This window comes from Pleurodeles waltl, chromosome 2_2 (assembly GCF_031143425.1).
Source record: "Pleurodeles waltl isolate 20211129_DDA chromosome 2_2, aPleWal1.hap1.20221129, whole genome shotgun sequence".
Classification (NCBI taxonomy): domain Eukaryota; kingdom Metazoa; phylum Chordata; class Amphibia; order Caudata; family Salamandridae; genus Pleurodeles; species Pleurodeles waltl.
In genome coordinates this window covers 990,576,805-990,597,081 of record NC_090439.1, presented here as the reverse complement: position 1 = coordinate 990,597,081, position 20,277 = coordinate 990,576,805, and the positions used below count along the sequence as shown (strand labels likewise).

The 20,277-nt window shown below is 40.9% G+C and overlaps 1 protein-coding gene across 1 annotated transcript in view; it reads right to left on the bottom strand.

Annotated features, from left to right (window-relative positions):
• The window catches only part of FAM91A1 (family with sequence similarity 91 member A1), a 253,107-nt gene that overhangs the window by 128,080 nt on the left and 104,750 nt on the right, over nucleotides 1-20,277 (bottom strand). The window contains exons 10-15 of the mRNA XM_069220714.1: nucleotides 16,848-16,886; nucleotides 16,523-16,635; nucleotides 15,145-15,257; nucleotides 12,336-12,448; nucleotides 9,950-10,036; nucleotides 503-626 (exon numbers count right to left, since the gene is read on the bottom strand). Coding sequence (XP_069076815.1) covers nucleotides 503-626; nucleotides 9,950-10,036; nucleotides 12,336-12,448; nucleotides 15,145-15,257; nucleotides 16,523-16,635; nucleotides 16,848-16,886 — 589 coding nt within the window. The remainder of the gene's footprint in view (nucleotides 1-502; nucleotides 627-9,949; nucleotides 10,037-12,335; nucleotides 12,449-15,144; nucleotides 15,258-16,522; nucleotides 16,636-16,847; nucleotides 16,887-20,277) is intronic.

Here is a 20,277-nt window from a genome sequence, read left to right as displayed (position 1 = left end):
AGCTGCTCTTTGCCTCACACGGGAGGAAACTAGCTTAGTTCACTCCTGCAGGTCCCAGCTAGCCACAGACTATGATCTTAATTCGATCTAATGATATTCACAGAAAGGAGTACCATAATACAGCTTATTTTGGCAGATTTGTGTCCCTTGTCCTCTCCCACTTGTGCCTGCTAGGGCCAATAAAATCTCAGAAAGGACCATTCCATTCTGGACTGTAATCATCTCAGTGGTCATTTCAGATGACATGGAAAAACCTCAGAGTTAGGATTCCCTACCAACCATACCCCCAAAAAGGCACAGCATGCTACCCATGCAGGCAGGTGCTTCAGCAACTCCCAGAGCGGTACTAAACACTATATAAATATTACATTATGATGGAAAATGGAGCAGTTTCATTTTGGCTTTAAAAATTTAATTCAACACTTGCACTGTTAAAGAAACATGTAAACTGCAAGGCTTGTTTTGTTAGATATTTTGAAATGGCTATACATGAATACCTTACCATTATTTGTCTGCTCAGGGAGTGCCACCAGGTCCTTATTGTGCCGTAAGAAGAGAATTGTGTTTCTTAAGGTAAGTGCATGATCAAAGTATCTCTGAGCCTCTCCTTCACCCGTACTTTGAACCTGAATAGGAAAGTGTAAATCATGCATCACCAAAGCAAAACTTGTGAAGAAAACCAGTTGCCTTTTTATATAGTTACACCTAAAACATGAAACCATTTGAAATCAACTTCAATAAAATGTGCCCATAATTGAGGCATGTCATTTTGATTTCCATTCTAATCATTGTAACTGACTTAATATTCAGTTCAAGATCCACCACACATCATTCTATACATCACAAGTTCAATAGCTTCTACCAATACCTCTACTCACAATACTTTACTTAATTGCACTCTCACTGGACCACTTTAATTTTTAGAGTTCATTTATGAAGATACAGTTTATCATAACAGCATGCATCTTTAACTGATGTAAGCTTAGACTGTACACTTACTGCAAATGAACCAATTAATCAATAATAACCTTATTTGATTATATTTGATAAACAAAAAAGTACAAAGCTGTAAAATCAGATCCTCCAGCATTTCACGATTCACAAATCTGCTGCTATATTGGGGAAGTCCTGCAATGCTTATGTATTTAAACTAACTTGCAGTGAAAAACTGAACCGAAACGCATTTCCTCCCTGCCGTGTTTTTTTTCTTCTGCTCCCATGCTGTCATAAAATGACACCCTACCTTTGGCTTTGAGGCACTGCAAGTTATTCAGCTCTGCCAAGTACCATGCATCTGGTAGTTAGACTACCGCATTTTAGGGCTGGTGGCCGCATCACTGCACTAAAATGCATTAGTCACGCATACAGAGCTCCTTATGACACTGTGGGGATCAATGAGGCACTCTGTTTTTTATAAAAGCAACCCATGGGTCGCCTGCTGTGCACCGTTCAACATGCTGCTGCCCAGTAAAGCACATGCTAATGGTCTCCTGGCTGGGCCTGGGAGAACTAATTTGTTGCTATGGTGAATTGGGCCAGCCTTGTCTCAGGTTTCTACTTGGATACATTGTATCCACCGACTGAGCAGCAAAAACAAGTTGCCAGCCGCTGGCTGGGCCTCTCAGTCTCACATGTGGCATTGGGTCATCCGGTGACGAGTTGACAAATAGCATGAATTTCCGGGTCCACAACCTCAAGTGGATCCTGGTTCCTTGTGTTATTTTCCAGGAAAGGTCGAGTTCTCATAGCAGCATGATTGGTGCAAGCGGCACACCAGGAATTGTTTTGTATTTCCCTACTGCAACCGCCCAAACTGGTAGCTCTGCTGCTCTTGTGACCCTATGACTAGTAACAATCAGAGTCTGCCACCGGCAGAAGGGGTAGCGGGAGGATAACACTGATCAGAGAAAAGATTTGAAGGGTGGTGTCATCACCAGTACAGAGTGATTGACAAGGACACCCAACAAATCAGAGGTAACAGTTCTCTCACCCAATTAACATATACCAATGCGCAAACTCAGCAATGGCTTCTACAAGGTTTCTACCTGAACAAAACTTAGTCTCTAAACTGGATTTAAGTATGCATGTGATGAAATGGCAGTGTTTATTTACGGCACAGCCTACTAAACTTATTCCATTAAGCATAGCTTCATAAGGAGGAGGCGCGCACATGATGTGATGGGTCCTGTTGCCAACCCCTTCCTGCAATATTCTTTGACTTATGTACAAAATAGTTCATAGTAAAAACTCAGGAGTCAACGTAAGCCCTGGATGCCAGAATTCTGACTAAGAAATGTATTAATTTGTAGTAACCAAACGAGCATAGCCGGACAACAAAACTGTTCCTTCAAAAGAATTGCTGCCAAATTTAGACAGTGACATTTCTGTGGTGTCAATATGTATGTGTGGCGTTTGCATATATATGTGTTACATTTGCAATAACATGTTCGTGAATAATTAGTTCCGAGTTCACTAATTCTTACAGTGCAAAGATTTTTAGATGCATACGGAGCTGTGTTTTGGGGATTCTGACCCCATATACCTGGTTTAGGTTCTGCCCTGCGGAAAGTAATGTGTCACCTTCCTTATTTTGTTCCACATGGGTGCCAAGAGGTGATTACACTATTGAGTATATCGTGGTTGTGGGTGACTGTGTCTGAATGAAGAATACTTTGATTATTATCCCATACTAATCCAGAACTCTGCTAATAACATCTAACCATCCCACCCAGGTTCACTACTAAACTGAACCCCCTCATTCCGGTCAAGGTTACCAATATTAAATGTTTGGGAAATCTACAATATCTTGTACTTAACAAGGGAACACTGTGTCACCTCTATTAAGGTACCTCAACCCTCATGATAATGCTTGTTCTTCAGTGGTAAGTGCCTCGAAATACAACTGCTGATACTCCTCACTCTAATTTTGATCCAGCTTGGGGCGGATAAAATTAATGAGGTAAGATTTGCAAATAAAGGATTGCACAGTGCCATTGGAAAAACAGAATTGCAAGTGCTTTGTATTCTGAGCACTGAATATGAAAGGAAACAGGTAGAATTAAGACTTCCAAACGCCCACTAATCCTCCACCAGACCTAGTATCATTCAATATTTTCCAAGTTGAAACATTTTCAATTTTAATGAATCACAATGAAATCGCTGCCAATACCATGAATTTGATACTGCTAACAAGCACTCTCAACATCCACAGGTCTAGGTTGTTTCAGATGAATGTTCTTTGTTGTGTGATATGTCTGAATGCAGTTAAAGAAAACTCACAGAATCAGAGTGACCTGAGTACTAGTCATTTGATTTACTTGTAAGAAAGTGTTGCTCGAAGTGTCAGACATTTGACCATACAATGTCTCCCATAGGACAAATTAAACCATAGACACACAAGCAATCCGAACACTTGGCAGCTATGGTCATTATGGGCCTCTACATGTCTTCAAGGAATACTTGGTGTTGGTCCTGGAGCAGTGTTTAATTTCTCCTTTCTCTAAATGCATTCGGCCTCTGCCTGCCTAGGAAGTCAGAGGACGGGCAGAGATAAACTTGAAATGTTTGTTCCCTGGGAAAAAGACATGGCTTCTCCTCCACCTCTATAGCATGAGAGCTGTGAGGTCCTCCACAACTCTTTACATTATCTATTCTCCTTATCTTTACAATCAGCGACATACCAGAATATACTCTACCAACAGACGTTAAGCAGTTGAGCGATTAAATCTTTTGACACACAATCATTTCTAGGTCTAGGTGTTTCAGCCAAAGTCCTCTTCAACTTACTAATGGCGCATGTATTTTTTTTGTACCGCGTGGCTCAGCAGGGCATATGTCGAGGGGTACACGCAGGTAGATAGAGTCTACCTACTCTTTTCACAGGGTGGATGCCGTCTACCCTGCCAAGAGGTTGGGCCCCACTGAAATATGCTAATTTTGTGAATACATTCAGCAGCGCCTGCACTGGTCTGCTTCCCTTCCAGTAACGTGCAGGCGGCAAGGGGGTTTTGTTATTTCAGAGTCCAGCTGGGCCCAAGAGAAAGGCCTAGTTTAAGGGGCCATCAGGTCACCTTTTGTTAAAGTATCCTGGCTGGGAGCTATCTTCAACCTCACCACTAGATGGTAATATAATTGAGGGGAAACAAAGGATATTACTTCACAAGTACTTAAAAAGGGCATGCTTTTGAATTTGTTCAGTCCCGATAAATAACACATACACATGCACTAACAGAAAGTCAGATGTTTTGGTCTAGTTATCACAATGCAGTGTAAGAGTGCTTTACATCACAAACACTGTATGACAATAAATCATTTAATTGTGGACGTCAATGCACATGATGTGTCACATAAGACAGTGAGATGTTACAAGGTTTAGGAGTCAAATGTCTTTAATAGTTCATTGTACTATATTAGAAGGACTTAAATGTATGAACTGCAAGTAACTAAATGATTTCTGTGTTAAAAGCAATATCCTACTTACCTATCCACATAAAATACAAATCTGTCATCAACATGTTACATGATGTGCTTTCCAGGAGACATATTAACCATATATGCTGCTTTAATTCAAATTGTCGCTAGACAAGACACAGATATCTTCAGCAAACATGTTAACCTCCAGAATTATCTTACCATTATTATTATTCCCTGAGATTTAAAGGGCACACAAAGATCTCAGCAGCAGGTTCCTTAGCCTCATAATATGTTTTAAAATGCAATTAAGCAGAACAGATTTGCTGCCACATTTCCCGCTGTTGCCAATTTCTTTGTGGTAGAGTTTTAAAATGTTTAGGTTGAGGCCAAGATTTTGCATCAGGGTTGCGTCACTATTTTAACACAACCCTAATGCAAAATCTAATTTGTGAAATATTGTAATAAGCCCAAATGTATTCATGATTGACCTGCTAAATGTGTGATGTGTTAAGATCTGGGGTCACTTCTTGTGATGTCGCTTCCTGTAAGTCAGTTTGTGGTTTGTTATGCCACTTCCTGTGATGCCACATGAGCTGTCAAGCACTATGATGTCACGCGCCATGATATCATTTACACACTGCCTAACTTGGTTAGTCTTCCCTCAGTTTCTGTTATTTGCAAAAAGATAGAAAACTGTAGTAGGATCAAGTCAACATGGTTTATATAAACCTTCATTTGAGAAATGGAGCTAATTAAAGCTACCTACAGTCTGTTTTGAAGAAACCAATAGCCAGGTTTTTGGAGGGGAGAAGGGTGCAGATGATAGTTGGTTTGGGAGGTGGGGCGGTGGTTAAGGGCTGTAGGGGACAGGGAGAACAATGGTTGCAGAAACAAACCCAAACAAATCTCCTCTAAAACAATCACTGTAGCTCAATGATCAATAATCTATAAAATAATAGGTGTTGGAGTTCAGGATTCTTCTTATATGCCTGCCACCTGGACTGCCAAATGCTGGGGTTTAGGAATAAGGCAGTCTAATACTGATTGAACATCACTCCTCTTTCATCCATCACCCAAACTTTCTTTCTTTTACTTTTGCAGGTTGTTTTTGAGCCACACTTTCATAATTTGTCATTGTTTTCCTATCTTTGTATTCCTCCTTTTCCCCTTTTCGGTTTTTCTACTTTTTGCTCTCGCTCAAAGTCTGATTTAAAAAACATAAGTCCAGCCTCCTAGAAATACGTGCTGGATTACTTGCAACCACTAGTACAATTTAAGCTGCAGCTGCCACATTTAAATAAAATACAAATTGGATCTGTTCATTAGGGAACTGGGAGTGTATTGGCTAACTCCACCTATTCATAGTGTAAAGAAATGTTTTATAGTGGTAGGAGAAGAATCTTTAGCTAACAGTCTTGAGGAAGAAATCAAATCTCACATATTTAACTTGAGCTCGCCAGCCACACAGAATTCGATGTACCCAACACTTTGAAGCCTTCTCAATGGGGGACATAATGGGAGTTGAGTGTCGCATATATAGCAGAGATGGAGGTAGGTGGAGGGGAGATGGAACGGTAAGTGTGGGGGGGGGGTAACAAATAGTTCCAGTCCTGAAGCGAGTTAAATGCTCTTTCGCAAAGCCCAGTCACCTTTAACATTTAGGGCTCAATATCAAAGGTGGTTTGCACGATAATGTATTGCCTAACTGTGTTTTTCACTAATTCATCACTTTCTCTAGCCCTGCACCTTTTTTCCAATCAACATTTGCTTCACCCACATCCTATCAAATGCAAATAGTAGATTTTTTCTGAAAAAGAGAAGATTTACCCAATCTAGCAAAAGGCCCACTAAGTTATGATGTTCATAGTATTTTTAGACTCGGTTTAGATAGCCGGTTAAAAATTGTGCGTGGATTGCTCTAAACCAAGGGCCAAAGCATCAGTGGGGTAAGTTTAATAAGATTACCTATAAATGAAGGACCCAACTCCTTGTGACAAATATCAACTACAGGAGGGAAGAGAGAGGCCTACAACAACCTTGATTCTCCTCCAACTGAGAGGGCCGCATATTTGGGTAGCCCCAAACACCTGCGCCATACGGTAATGCAGGCACACATTGCCCTTTATAAATATTCTAGGAACGGGGCTACTGACTTGCTTTCAATACATGATGAGGGATTGTACAAAGCAGTCATAGACTGCCTTAGTTTCTGTTTGATAATTGATATATTATGGATCCACGAATTAGATAATTCAAATAAAATCCCAAAATAAGGAAAATTGAAGACCGTTTCTAATAATTTACCATTCATAGAGAATGCCTGCATTTCGGAGCTAATTGGACTACAAACCACTAATTGAGACTTAATCAATCAATCAATCAGTGTATTTGAAGAGCACACTACCACCCGTGAGGGTCTCAAGGTGCTGACGGGGGGAGGATGCTGCTACTGCTCAAATAGCCAGGTTTTGAGCCACTTCCTGAAAGTCAGCAGGTCCCCGGTCTGTCAAAGGGGCAAGGGAAGGGTGTTCCAAGTCTTGGTGGCGAGGTGGGAGAAGGATCTGCCTCCGGTAGTCGCTCTTCGGATGCGGGGGCGGTGGCGAGGTCGGCTGAGCAGAGTTGGCGGGACGGAGTGTAGAAGGTAAGTCATCTGTTGAGGTAAGCTGGACCGGTGTTGTGCAGCGCCTTGTGTGCGTGGGTGAGGAGCTTGCAGGTCATCCTTTTGTTGACGGGGAGCCAGTGTAGGTCTCTCAGAAGGGGAGTGATGTGGCTGTGGGCATCGAGGATCAGGCGTGCGGAGGCGTTTTGTATGCGTTGCAGTCGTTTGAGGAGTTTGGCCGGGGCTCCTGCACAGAGGGCGTTTCCGTAGTCAAGTTTGCTGCTGACAAGGGCTTGGGTGCCTGTTCTTCTTGTATCTGTGGGGATCCATCAGTAGATCTTGCCGAGCATGTTGAAGGGTGTTGAAGCAGGATGAGGAGAAGGCGCTGACTTGCTTGGTCATGGAGAGTGTTGAGTCGAGGATGATGCCCAGGTTGCATGTGTGGTGGGTGGGTGTTGAGGCTGCTCCCAGAGCGGTCGGCCACCAAGAGTCGTCCCAGGCTGAGGGGTTGGCACCGAGGATGAGGACCTCCGTGTTATCCGAGTTCAACTTCAGTTTGCTGTTCCTCATCCATTCGGTGACTGCCTTCATTGTTTCGTGGAAGTTGGATTTGGCGGTGAGGGGGTCCTTGGTGAGGGAGAGGGTCAGTTGGGTGTCGTCGGCATAGGAGATGATGTTGAGGTTGTGTAGCTGGGCGACACGGGCGAGCGGGCCATGTAGACATTGAAAAGTGTAGGGCTGAGGGACGAATCTTGGGGAATGCCGCAGATGATCTTGGAGGCTTCGGAGCGGAAAGGGGGGGATGCGGACGCTCTGGGTTCTGCCGGAGAGGAAGGAGGTGGTCCACTCCATAGCTTTGTCCCGGATCCCTGCGTTGTGGAGGAGTGTGCGTAGGATGCGGTAGCAGACGGTATTGAAGGCGGCCGAGAAGTCCAGGAGGATGAGGGCCGCGGATTCGCCGTTGTCAAGCAGGGCCCTGATGTCGTCGGAGGCGGCAGCGATGTGGGCGGTTTCGGTACTGTGGTTGCTGCGGATCCCTGACTGGGATGGGTCCAGGATGTTGTTTTCTTCAAGGTAGTGGTAGACTTACTCAAATTGGTTGCTAGGTCTAAACCAGGCATAACGTTTGTAAATGCTTCAACCACAATTTCAAACTCTTCAGAATACAAGCAAACAAAACAACATCATCTGCATATAATAAAACTAGAACTGGGGTAAAAGTAATTAGAGGCACATCTAAGCCATAGTTTCAAATTATTTATGTATAAAACAAAATAACGTAGGGGCAGGGATGCAGCCTTGGCAGACTCATCTCTCATCTCTACAGGGTACCAAATAGCCCCCACTGGGCCCAAATCTGACCGTAGCATTCGAATCAAAGTGTAGATTAGAGAGGAAATTAAATATCTCTCATAAAAATTGCCACATCTTCGACCAGTTAACCCAGTGTAATGCACAGGAAAGACAGGTACACAGGAGCAATGTTTAGCTGTGATGTGTTTATTTAAGATCACAAAATGTTAAGGAATCAAACTCTCACAGGTCCATTTTGCTTTTTAGAAGTCATTTATAAAGGTACAATTTAGCATAAAAGCATGAAGCTTTAACAGACATACATTTAGATTGACCACTTATAGGAAATGGACATTCTAATGGAAATAAAATAAATAAGCTAGATATTATCTGTCATAAGGATGCACTGAGAATAGACCCGGGATTCAGATATATGGTCCTGCATTGGTTTGCAGTATTAATAACAAACAAATTCATTACATTTTATTCATGTTTATGTTTAAGACCTCCAAGAAGTGCACTTCCTACAAAGGAGTTTCCATTACTATTCTACTAACTACTGGTTAAAAAACATTTGTCTCTGCTTTTGTTCAATTTTAAAACAATATCACATTATCTTGTTTGATGCACTTGTCACTCATTTACATATATTAAACATCTCTCCCCGCCCCAACACAAATGTAATTGCTTCCAGTTTTTCAGATGGTCAAATGTGATCTATATGATCTAAAATACTGTGCTGTGTTCAAATAAGCATCGGTCAACTTATAATGCAGTGACAATACATGCTTATATTCTAGGCATGAAATGGGCAGTTATTTGGTCCTGCCGTTTAAGTTTTATTTTATCAACTTTTATCCAGAGTTTATCTCCTATTATGCTACACATTTTACTTTCAAATGTTTTTGTGATCAATTTATCCTCTATGATAGGAGTAACTTAACAATGTGTGTTTTTTGCCAGCAGTAACAACTGAGATTTGATTTTATATGATAAGAGGAGAAAAAATCTGAGTGGTCTAGGGAAAAGAAACCAACCTTCAGACAGACAAAGAACCAAAGAGTAGCAAATGAAAGGGTCGGGATATACTGACTTAGTTTACTTGATCTAACTTGATAATGTTAGTGACTTGCTACATGGATAAGTCAGTGTGTCACTGTCAGACATTTACCAAGAACTACAGAAATTACAAAATCAGCTTAATTGTTTTACATTCCAGATATTGTATCAACAAGATACCACGACACTGGAGAGCCACCTTCAAAGATGCAAAATATTCTGTAAATGGTATCCCTGAAAGAATTGTGGGTCATTTTTGCAGAGCAGAATCTCCCTGGGGAGTTCATTGGCAGGATCAAATTAATCTGCTATACAAAATCTGTTACATTCGTCCCAAAAGCTGCAGGTGGTGTTAAACGAATATATGCAAAATTATTACAAAACTAGGATGAAGTGAATTTGGCAGGGTCAATAGCAGTCACAAGCAAACTGTGTAGGCTGGAGCAGCATGGCTTAGAAATACCTTAATACATATGATCAAGTACTTCAAGAAGATGAATGTATTAGAGTAAAACAAATCTGTATGAATATAAGATGTTTTTAACTATGTATCATTACAAACCTGTTAGGACTTGATCACCTTACCTTTTCAAGCTCCACAAGAAAACTGTCAAGAGACTCATCTGAAAGCTTGCCCACTTCAAACATGGTTACTGCATGACTTTTCAAATTCTGGAAAATAAGACATTCTATGGTATACTGTTATGTAATTTTATAACAGCATAACCACAGTATTTTTATGAAAAACCAAATTACTTTAAAAGGGATTATAATCATGGGTTTATCTTTAGGATGGGTGTTTGTACATCATCCTGTTGGGTCAAATGTAAGGTCTAGGGTAATCAAGATTTGAGTAAGCTAGTGCCTGTTGGGTTTCCCCAATGATCAATAGAGCTCAAACCGTAGGCCCATGTACACGCCCTTGAAATTGTCAGTCACACTGACCCATGCTCCACTTTCTAAATACCAAGAGGCAGACAAAAGCATATGCATCATTAGCCAGTGTGGAGGCAACAAACTTTAACGGCATACTGCAGAAACCGGTCACATTTTAAAATATGCTTACTGCCTTTTCAACTCATGGTGTAGAATTTTTTACGTGCTTCTTTTTTTCAGGTCTTTGGAGAATCAAAGACATGCAATGTCAACATATCTTTGCTTTTAGGAGGAGGAACAAAGAAAGAGCAGAATTAATGGATCTTTTTTCCTCAGCTAGTATGCTTTTTCAGAGTGAGACATGGAAGGGGACGCCTGAACCAAAGTACACAAAATCGCTCATTGCACGGTTGTTTTTATAGAGGTAAGTAGGAACATGCTTAGAATACACTATGTACCTGTGAATACCTCTCAACTGTCCCTCCTTAGCAAACAACCCAGATTTTCAGATTATAATTAGGATGTGTGTGTGTATACATATTTTATGTCTTTTTTGTTGTTGCAAACAATCCATACTGTTGAATGTAAAAAGGCACCTGTATCTCCTGGTAGAGTGTAGAGCAGTGGAATAGGTAAGATGTTTATGGCACAGAGGCCCCTGTGTCCTATCTACTAATCTGTGAAAACGTTTTTATTATAGCCATACAGAAATGTACTAATTTGACCTTGGGACCAGGGCAACTGTGTTCTAATGCAAGTTGTGGCACATGACTAAATAGTAAGTGATTGTATGTAAATTGCTGCATCTCAATGCATTTCAAATTGCAAATATGTGCAATGCAATAAAACAGTGTAATGTAAACAATAACAGTTTGCTATTACCAGCTACTCTGTAATCTGGTTTTAAAACGATGCCAGCACTTAAAGTTTGAGATGCTTCTGACATAACAATGTTGTAAGTGTTAAAGTTATACACGCTTACGCAGCAGGTGTTTTAGCCCATCAAACCTATGTTATGGGCATTAGAACATGCGACCTGCATGATACACAGTGATATTTCAGCAAACATTTAACAGTGCCACTGAGCCAGATCAGCACAATGAAAGCCATTAGCTTTACTTCAACTGTGGACCATAGTTCACTTAGCTTTATTGGACAATTGATGCACCTTTGTGCAAACACTCATGGGTTGTCTTGGTCAACCCTGTACTGTTGTAAGTAAACCAAGCACAGATGGCAAAACAACCAAAATAGTAGAAACCTTGAAAGCATAGCCAGGGATATGAAGTACTGGGCAGCGTCAAAGTGTCTTGGCCCAGCAATTTATTTATAAAATATAATTGAACCCATTTGAAATAACAATTAATTTAACATTTATCAACATTCAAGTGCAAGAGGAAATGTGGGGCCGTATCTTATATTAAAACCTTTAGATTTATTTTCCTTATTTTTTTTTAATAGTCTGCATTTTTCCGATTGTAAAATGTAGTCCATTCATGTTTAAAGGAAAGTAATACAATGGAATATACATTAATATTTACTATTTGTCATTGCTGAGTCATATTGTACATAAATCCTTTTACTTCTCCTGCATTAAGGGCTTGAATGCTCGACTATGCTACAAATTAGGTTTTGGCTTAATGTTTGTGGTGCAATAGTACCCTTGGCAATGGGATGCCAGTGGTCAGTTGTTCGTGCCTGCCACAGGAGCTGAAGAAAAGTGTGTGATGCTTTACCCGGCTTAAATTGGTTTGGGGTGGATGTAGATCATAAATAAGAATAGCATGAATGAGAACTAAGACAAAAATATACTGGGCATTCATCTACTGGTATTGAAATAATAGCAAACATAGACAGAACTGAGAAAAAAAGCTTGTAATAGTAGCTAGTCAAGAGATGTAAATAAATCTCACAGAAGACTAGACTAGACTAGATAGCAACTAATGGAGCTGGCATTCCATGGTTTCCGTGCGAAAGATTTAATGATCTATTGGAAATGCTCATATTTTTTTACCTCTTTTGTGTAATGTCAGTAAAGGAACTTGAGTGTGTTTATTTTTCTAATGGCTATATAAAGTGTAACACGTATACTCACGGGTGATAGGTTCCCCATCATTAGGAAGGCAGTGAGTGTTGAATCAAACAGGAATGCAATCCGTTTTGTATGCCCACTTGAAAGATTAAGGCTGCTCACACTGGCAGTGTCAGCTGTTAAAGTAAAACATATCACTTAATGAGACACCTGTTTTCTTTTCTTTCAATAAGCTTCATTAAATTTTCAGTATAGGAAAAAACAACATATCAAAATGTAGTGGTTATAATAAAGACCTAGAGACTGGAACAGTGCAGACAAGTGCATAACAAGAACATATTAGTACAAATTTCAACAAAAGCTGAGATTTGTTGTGAAAAATCAGGTTGCAATATGAATCAGTATGTATTTGCCATTTCAATGACAAAAAGCTACACAATGGGACTAACAATCTTTTCAAAGCACTACTCTATCTTTCTGTCTTTTGCAATCAGGAAGGTATTGGAAATGTGAATATTTGCCTTATAGCTAGTCTCAGGTACTTAATATTAAAAATGTTTTGGCCTGTTTACTACAGCAAACATATTTTGCTCTACAGATTGCTGCTCCCCCCAGGAGCTGGGCAGCCAAGGTGACATGGCATTATGTACTTAGGAGTAAACCAGTTACGTACCTTACAATAGTAACATGATATTAATCAAAGATATGGTCACACATGTAGGATTGACATTTTAATCTCTTTTCACACCAATCATTTGTTTCTTTTATACATGTTGATTTGATATGTTATGTAATGTTAGTATATTTGTAGAGAGCGGCATATCACCAGTGAGGGTATCTAGACGTTAAGCAGGTGAAACAGAGTATATCAATGGTCGAAGAAGGAACTAGAGTGCTAGTCGAAGAGCCAAGTCTTCAGCTTCTTTCGGAATTCCAGAAGCAACGAGGAGGTCCTGATGTGGAGGGGGAGGACGTTCCAAGACTTTGGTGGGAGGATAGTCGGCCTCTGCCCTGTTGCTGAGTAGGCGGGGACACGGGTGAGAGAGAGGCACAGCAAAGGTGTCTGGTGGGTTAACATAAGTTTAGCCAGTGGTTGAGATACAATGGTTCAGTGTTGTACATAGCCTTGAATGTCTGTGTGAGGAGCATGAACTGGCAACGTTTCTGGACCAGAAGCCAGTGCAGCTGCCTTAGGTAGGGAGTGATGAGGATACTTCCAGGGAGGTCCAGGATGAGTCTGGCTGCAGAGTTCGGGTGGTCTGCAATCTTTGGAGGAGGTGGGCTGGTATTTCTGCATAGAGGTAATTGTTGTAGTCCAGCCTGTTTTGATGAGGGCATGGGTGAAGGTGCACCTCAAGTCCTAGGCACGCCGCTTGAAAAATTTGGTAACATGAGCAGGATGAAAAAGAAGGCAGATGTGACTGCGTTGACTTGTGAAGCCATGGCACGGTTGATGTTGAGGATGATTCTGAGGTTTCTGGTGCGCTCAGTCGGGGTGGATGTGGGGCCGAGCTCTAAGGGCCAGCAACAGGAGTCCCAGTAGAAGTTCTTGTTTCTGAAGATCAGCACTCCTGTCTTGTTGGAGTTGAGGTTAAGGTAGTTTTCCTTCATCTGGTCTGCAACACTGGTCATGCAATTGTGGAAGTTGTTCCAGGTGTTGGTGGGATCTTCTGAGAGAAAGAGGATGTGTTGAGTGTCGTTGGCGTAAAAGATGATGTTGGGTTCGTGGGATCTGACGATGTTGGCCAGCGGTGTCATACAAGTGTTGAAAAGGGTGGGGCTTAGAAACGAACCTTGTGGGACTCTGAAAATGATTTCCTTGGGTTAGAAGGTAAAGGGTGGGAGGCATACTCATTGGGTTCCTCCTGCGGAGAAGGATGAGATCCACTTGAGTGCTCTCCCCTGGATTCCGATGTGGTGAAGTCTGGCAATAAGCGCATGGTGCGAGATGTGTCGAATGCCACAGAGAGGTCAGGGAGGATGAGAGCAGCAGTCTCACTTCGCTGAAGTAAGGCACAGATGTGCTCTGTGGCTGTGATGAGGGCTGTTTCAGTGCTTTGGTTGCTGCAAAACTAAATACAATTATGATGATAATTTTTTTTTTATATTTTTAGGAGTTGGCCAAAATGGATGAAGCAATCAGTTATATAGCATAAGTAAAGACGATCTCTTCTGGGATTGAAGAAAGATGATAAGTACATGGTTTCTTTGATCTTTATGGCATAAGGTAGGTTAACATACAATAGACTACGAACGCAGTTCTTAGCCTGTGGTCCAGGGATTTCTTAGAAAATTAAATAATATTTAAACGTGCAAATAACACAAACTGATGCAAGATTAACTCAGAGCAACTACCGTGCAGCCAGAATCTTGGTGCAAAAACTAAGGTCAATAGGGTTCCAACAACCTACCGCTAATCTTGAGACAACACAAAAGCCAGTCAATGGACTAGTAGTTGGCCTACAAATATAATGAATAAGTGAAAAAATGAGATGTCAAACCCCACTTACATAAATAACATGGGTATAGATCTATGAAATTGCTGGAACTTAAGGAGCACAGAAAGTGATCTGCTGGTTGCATGACAGTATGGAGGTTAATATTCAACTACAATAGTATCTCCTCCATGATATTGATCTACTGCTACACTGTAAGTAAATATACACTTTTCTTAACTTCACACATACATTATATACTTTCTTCACAGGATAGCAATATGTCAATGTAGTGGATATGTTTGTCATAGGATATACAGTGACACTACAAAACACACAGAGCCGTGAGACAGGCAAGCCATGAGACATGATCACACTACATCACTTAGTTCAAGCCCTTTACATTTAAGAAGAATAATCTTTAATTTCAAGTTAACCTTGGTCTTCCTGACTGTTCGTATCAGTATCTGTGGCTGATGACACCTCCAGAACAGGACTGTTCTCCACACTCTCCCAAGAAAGAAGCATCTTCTGGGGATCCATAGTGGTCCTAGTGGAAAACAAATGAACGCCCATCAGCAATATTTGGATACTAACTCTGCAAAATACACAACTATGAAAATGCAGTACTTAGGCTAAAAACCAATGGGGTAATCAATATTGCAAATATTTTTATACAAAGATACAACATCTCTAACAGATCTGCAGGAACTTGAGGAACTGTGTCTTTTTTGCATCAGCATAACAACAAATAATTAAGAGTGATGACAGTAATACAAACACAAGCCTTACAGGAGGTTATGTGGACACAGAAGGCAAGCTAACAAGATTATGTGGTGTTTTCAACATGTAAGCATGTCTTCATTTCACTGGAATAAAGGTTTGCACTCAAGCACAGTTTTCACTAAAGCACGGGACCATACGTGACTACCTCTGCTCAAGATCACTTAGAAATAATTGATCAGTAAACGTGGAAGGCCCCTATGTTTTGTAAAGTCAGAAAGCACCCAATATAAAGCAGAGCACCAACAACTGGTCAACCAACTTTAGGTTCTTAAAACACTCACTACGTAACACAACCAAGCTCAGAACATCCTTACGAACCAGCAAATATTAGGTCTTGTGTGGAAGCCATTTCCTGATTGCAATGCAAAACCCAAATACAGGCCACTGGCACATAGTTACAAAGTTCTCAGTCCAGCAAGCAAAAGGTTATTAGTTTGTGCTTCCTTACAGATTATGGGGATAGCACATATTGGGGCCAGGTACTTCTTTGGTAATAATCCAAGAGGTCATGCAAAATGGCCATCTGTTGAGACTTCTCTCAAAATGCAGCATTTGTAGAACAGCCAAGTGCCCAGTCATGGATATCTACTGGATCGTCTCAACACTCTCCACCCTGAAATTAATAAGATTTATGCAGTGCAATGCCTAAATATGAAAAAGAAATGCAGAGGAAGTCACCCATTCTGAAGGACAAGTACTCCACTACAGTAGAAAAAATGACCCAACTTATCATTACACAATAAAATAATTTTTAAGACTTGTGAAAGCATATAAACAACGTTGAAAGGAAATTACTAATCATCCCAAATATTGTTCTGGGCTTTGAGAGACACCTAAACTTTTAAAAGCAAATTGACTCAATACTATACTTTGCTATACAAATGGGTATGCCAATTAATTCACTTGGATCTTTTTAATGTATGTTTAAGAGATGGAAAACTGATTATGGAAGTATTTGCAAATACATGGGTAGTTTGAATTTAAAGTTCCCTCTACGTAAAAGAAAAGAAACATTTTCACAATAGTTACTTTAGTTTGTTAAGAGATGGAACATTCCTCCAGGATGGATGGAGCTGATCGGGATTGATTACTTGTCCTTTTTTGTGTGCAAAACCCAGACGACAATACATCGAAACTGCATTCTGGGGGGGAAAAGGATTCTTATAAAAATATGCAAATGAAAGGTGGTTTTGCAGCATACACATTTTTAAAGTAGCAAAAAGAAAAACAATATTCCTACAATATCTGTCCATTGAGAGCCCATATCAAAAAAACAATAACAATAATAAAATTAAACTCGCAGAGGAAAGCATCCAGAGACCATGAGCTTCAAAATGTTTACCAGAATACATACCTTTACTAGTGATAAATCTATCTCTAACACATTGGCAAGCTGAAAAATAAAAAAACATGATTACTAAGCCTACTGGAAATGCTTAGTGAAGTATCAAGATAGTTTAGTCAGATAAACTAGCAATCCTAAGCACTTGTAGCAAATTCCACATATCAATCAAAATATCAACAACAACAAAAAAACATTATAACATTTGCATATCACTTAATAATAGTGAAGAGATGAATGCAAGGCAATTGCTAGAATTGAAGGAATTACATCACAGAGCAGTGTTTTACCAACGACCACAACTTATCAACACAAGAAGCAAGTATCCAAGCTTTGCATATAATAATACTCCACTGCCTTCCTACACTGAACTTTAAATACATTTCTATTCACCAAACCATTTCTTAAAATCGATAAGAACACAGAAAGAAATGTAAAGAAAATAGCCCATACTGACCTACCTAGTAGGAGTGCAACAGATCAATTATCTCAAGAAAATGTGGAGGGCTGGCTACTCAGATTTTGATGGCTTTTACTTGAATAAGTGTTGCTATGCCTTGTAGGATGTTTGTTAGTCATCCGCATATTAATGTACCAATCACAGCAACTAATGTTCCAAGTAGAGACTGAAAGGCATGGATATTAACGTGATCATAATGGCAAGATAGGTCAAAGTTCTGAGGATTCAGACTGGTACTGGTACTGGCACAGAGGACAGCAATGCATCCTCTGTGTTGAGAAGTTAAGTCAGTTGATGCAGGAAATATAAACACCATTTTACAAACTTTAAGAATGATTCTGGTGTCGGTCCACATGGCACTCATTAAGATTTCATGATCCACTATGTTGAATGCTGCAGAGACATTAAACAGGATGAAGTAGGTAGGTAAATGTAGCTAATGTCTGTTATACCTAGGGTATGATCAATGGCTTGTGAAAAAGCTATTTTTGTAACACAATCCCATCTGTATCTGGATTTTTGGGTGTGCATCTCTTTCACTGACTTTGCTTTTTAGCAAAGGTTTATAATGGTTCAAAAGTTGTTGATAGCAGTACAAATGGGAGGTGTTTTCAGGATGGTTCTTTACAATAGCTTGAAGATGGAGACTAATAGTTCTTTTATGAAGAACAGGCTGTTTCAAAAGAGTCAAAGCTAGCGAGAAGGAAAGGAGATCTATAGAGACATTAGTCTGATATGAGTAGGACACTTTTTAAAGTTCTCAAACATGCACCTGTGAATTCCATCCAATGAGTATATTTTATTCAAGTTGGCAGGAACTGGTGTTTTGTCAGGACAATTTCTCCTTTTCTGAAATTTATCAAGAACAAAATTATAGGTTTTTGACATTGGGTAGGGCAAATGTACTCTCTAAAAGAATGATTTGATGTGTACTTTAGAACGTCAAAGACATATATCTTCTAAGGGAATGTCCGATTCTGATTTACAGATCTTTGGATTGCATGGTATAGCGTTGTTACACTTCTTCATTTTCTGTAAGGTTTTAGGCAATTGTCAATGAGCAATTAATATCAACATGTTTTTGTTTACACATGAATGGTTTTTCCACCTGAAGAGACCTCAAATATAACTGGGAAATAGTGGTATTTTCTGTTTTTTTAGTTTCAGTAATGAAACATCATTCATAGCCTTGGTGGTAGTCTCCTGAAACATATATTAAGTAAGGGGACAATCGGTTCTTTTCCATGAGGGACAGTTAGCTGGTATGGAGCTTTCCAGAGCAATCATTTCTAGTTGAGGAGGTTGAAGACATAATCAGTTTATGGGGTTTGTTGCCAGAGTAAAACTATTCATCAGGTAGTAAAGCCACATGGATTAAGACTGACTTGATCACTGAATCTTTATTGGGTTTTGGATCTCCAGGTTCCTATTCCTGCTGCACATATGGCCCTAGTAGTCCTACATTTGCAAGATGTTGGTAAGTGCCCTTTACTGACATAGTCACCCCCACTTTTTGCCTGGTACATGATGCAATTTTGACTGAAAGTGCACTGGGTTCCTGCTAAACAGGCCCGAGTGTCAGAACTTTTTCCCTAAAACTGTGCGATTGTTCCCCAAATGGCAATTCTCTGGACCCCTCTGCAAATCCCCAGTAAATGATACCCCTGGTACCTAGGCCATGGGTACCAAAGAGAGTCCTCAAGGACTGCAGCATGTATCGTGCCACCCCCAGGGACCCCTCACCTAGCAGATGCAGACAGGCATGGAGGGCTGCATGTTTTGGTGCAGCTAAAAGTGAAAACACAACATGGCAAACAGCATGCACCCCCTGTCCCCTAACACTGAATGCTATATATGTAAGTCACCTCTACAGCAGGTGTTACAGACCTAAGGCAGGGTGCATTATATTACATGTGAGGGCATATCTACACATGTAGATATGCCCCTGCTATGTCTTTGTCGATTCTTAGACATAGTGAGTGAACAGGGAAGCCATTTTAAGTACGTGCGCAGAACACTGGTCAATACCAGTTTCCCAGCCACATGATGGCTCCACTGAAAATAGGGATGTTTGGTATCATGCACGTCATATTAATAAACCCTCACTGATGCCAATGAAAGATTTATTAATACATACACCCAGAGGGAACCTTGGAGGTGCCCCATGAAAACCTACCAACCACCAGTGAGGAAATTGACTAGCTTTAGCAAGCCTGCCACCACGAGACAGGTTTCTGACCTCCAAGGATGAGAGCCTTTGCTCTTGGCCGGTCAGAAACAAAGCCTGCTCTAGGAGAGGTGTTTACACCCCCCCCCCCCCACCCAACAGGATGACCTGCAAATCTGCATTCCAAGGCAGGTTTTTTTTTAAGAAGCCCACCGCCGTTGGTATGCAGATCTGGCTTCACTCAAAGGAGAGATGCCAATCCTCTTGCCCCAGGGTCTATTTGATACCTGGGCAGGTGGGAACATTAGTAGTCAGGTGAACTGCCTGGTGTGGACACTACATTTAGAAATCTTGGTTTTGGCAGAATTAGGAACTCTGGGGCAGGGTTATGCCCACTTGCCACAGAAAGTGGTCATATGGGGGTGTAGTGACCCCAAAGGGTAAGTAGCCTATTGGACACTACCCTACACTCCCAGAAATGCTTTAAAGTCAGTATTTAGGGGAGCCCCTGGTACCAGTAAATCTGATCCCACTGACCTGAAGGAGGAGGACACTCCAGGGATGCAAAAGCAAGAACTGAAGACCAGCTGCTGAAACTTCCAAAAGCCAGGGAATACTGCCAGCCTTCACCCCAGCACCTGGGAACTCCTATGGAGTCGTGGAGTGGCGGGGCTGCTCCCCTGCGTACTTATAGGCACCCAAGAACTGCTGAAGAGGACTCCGGACTGCCAAAACCGCGACTGGAGAGCACCAATGCACCGAGCCTCCTAGCCCGTGTTGAAGTGGGCCAACGGTGCCAACTTGGCCCCCAGCCT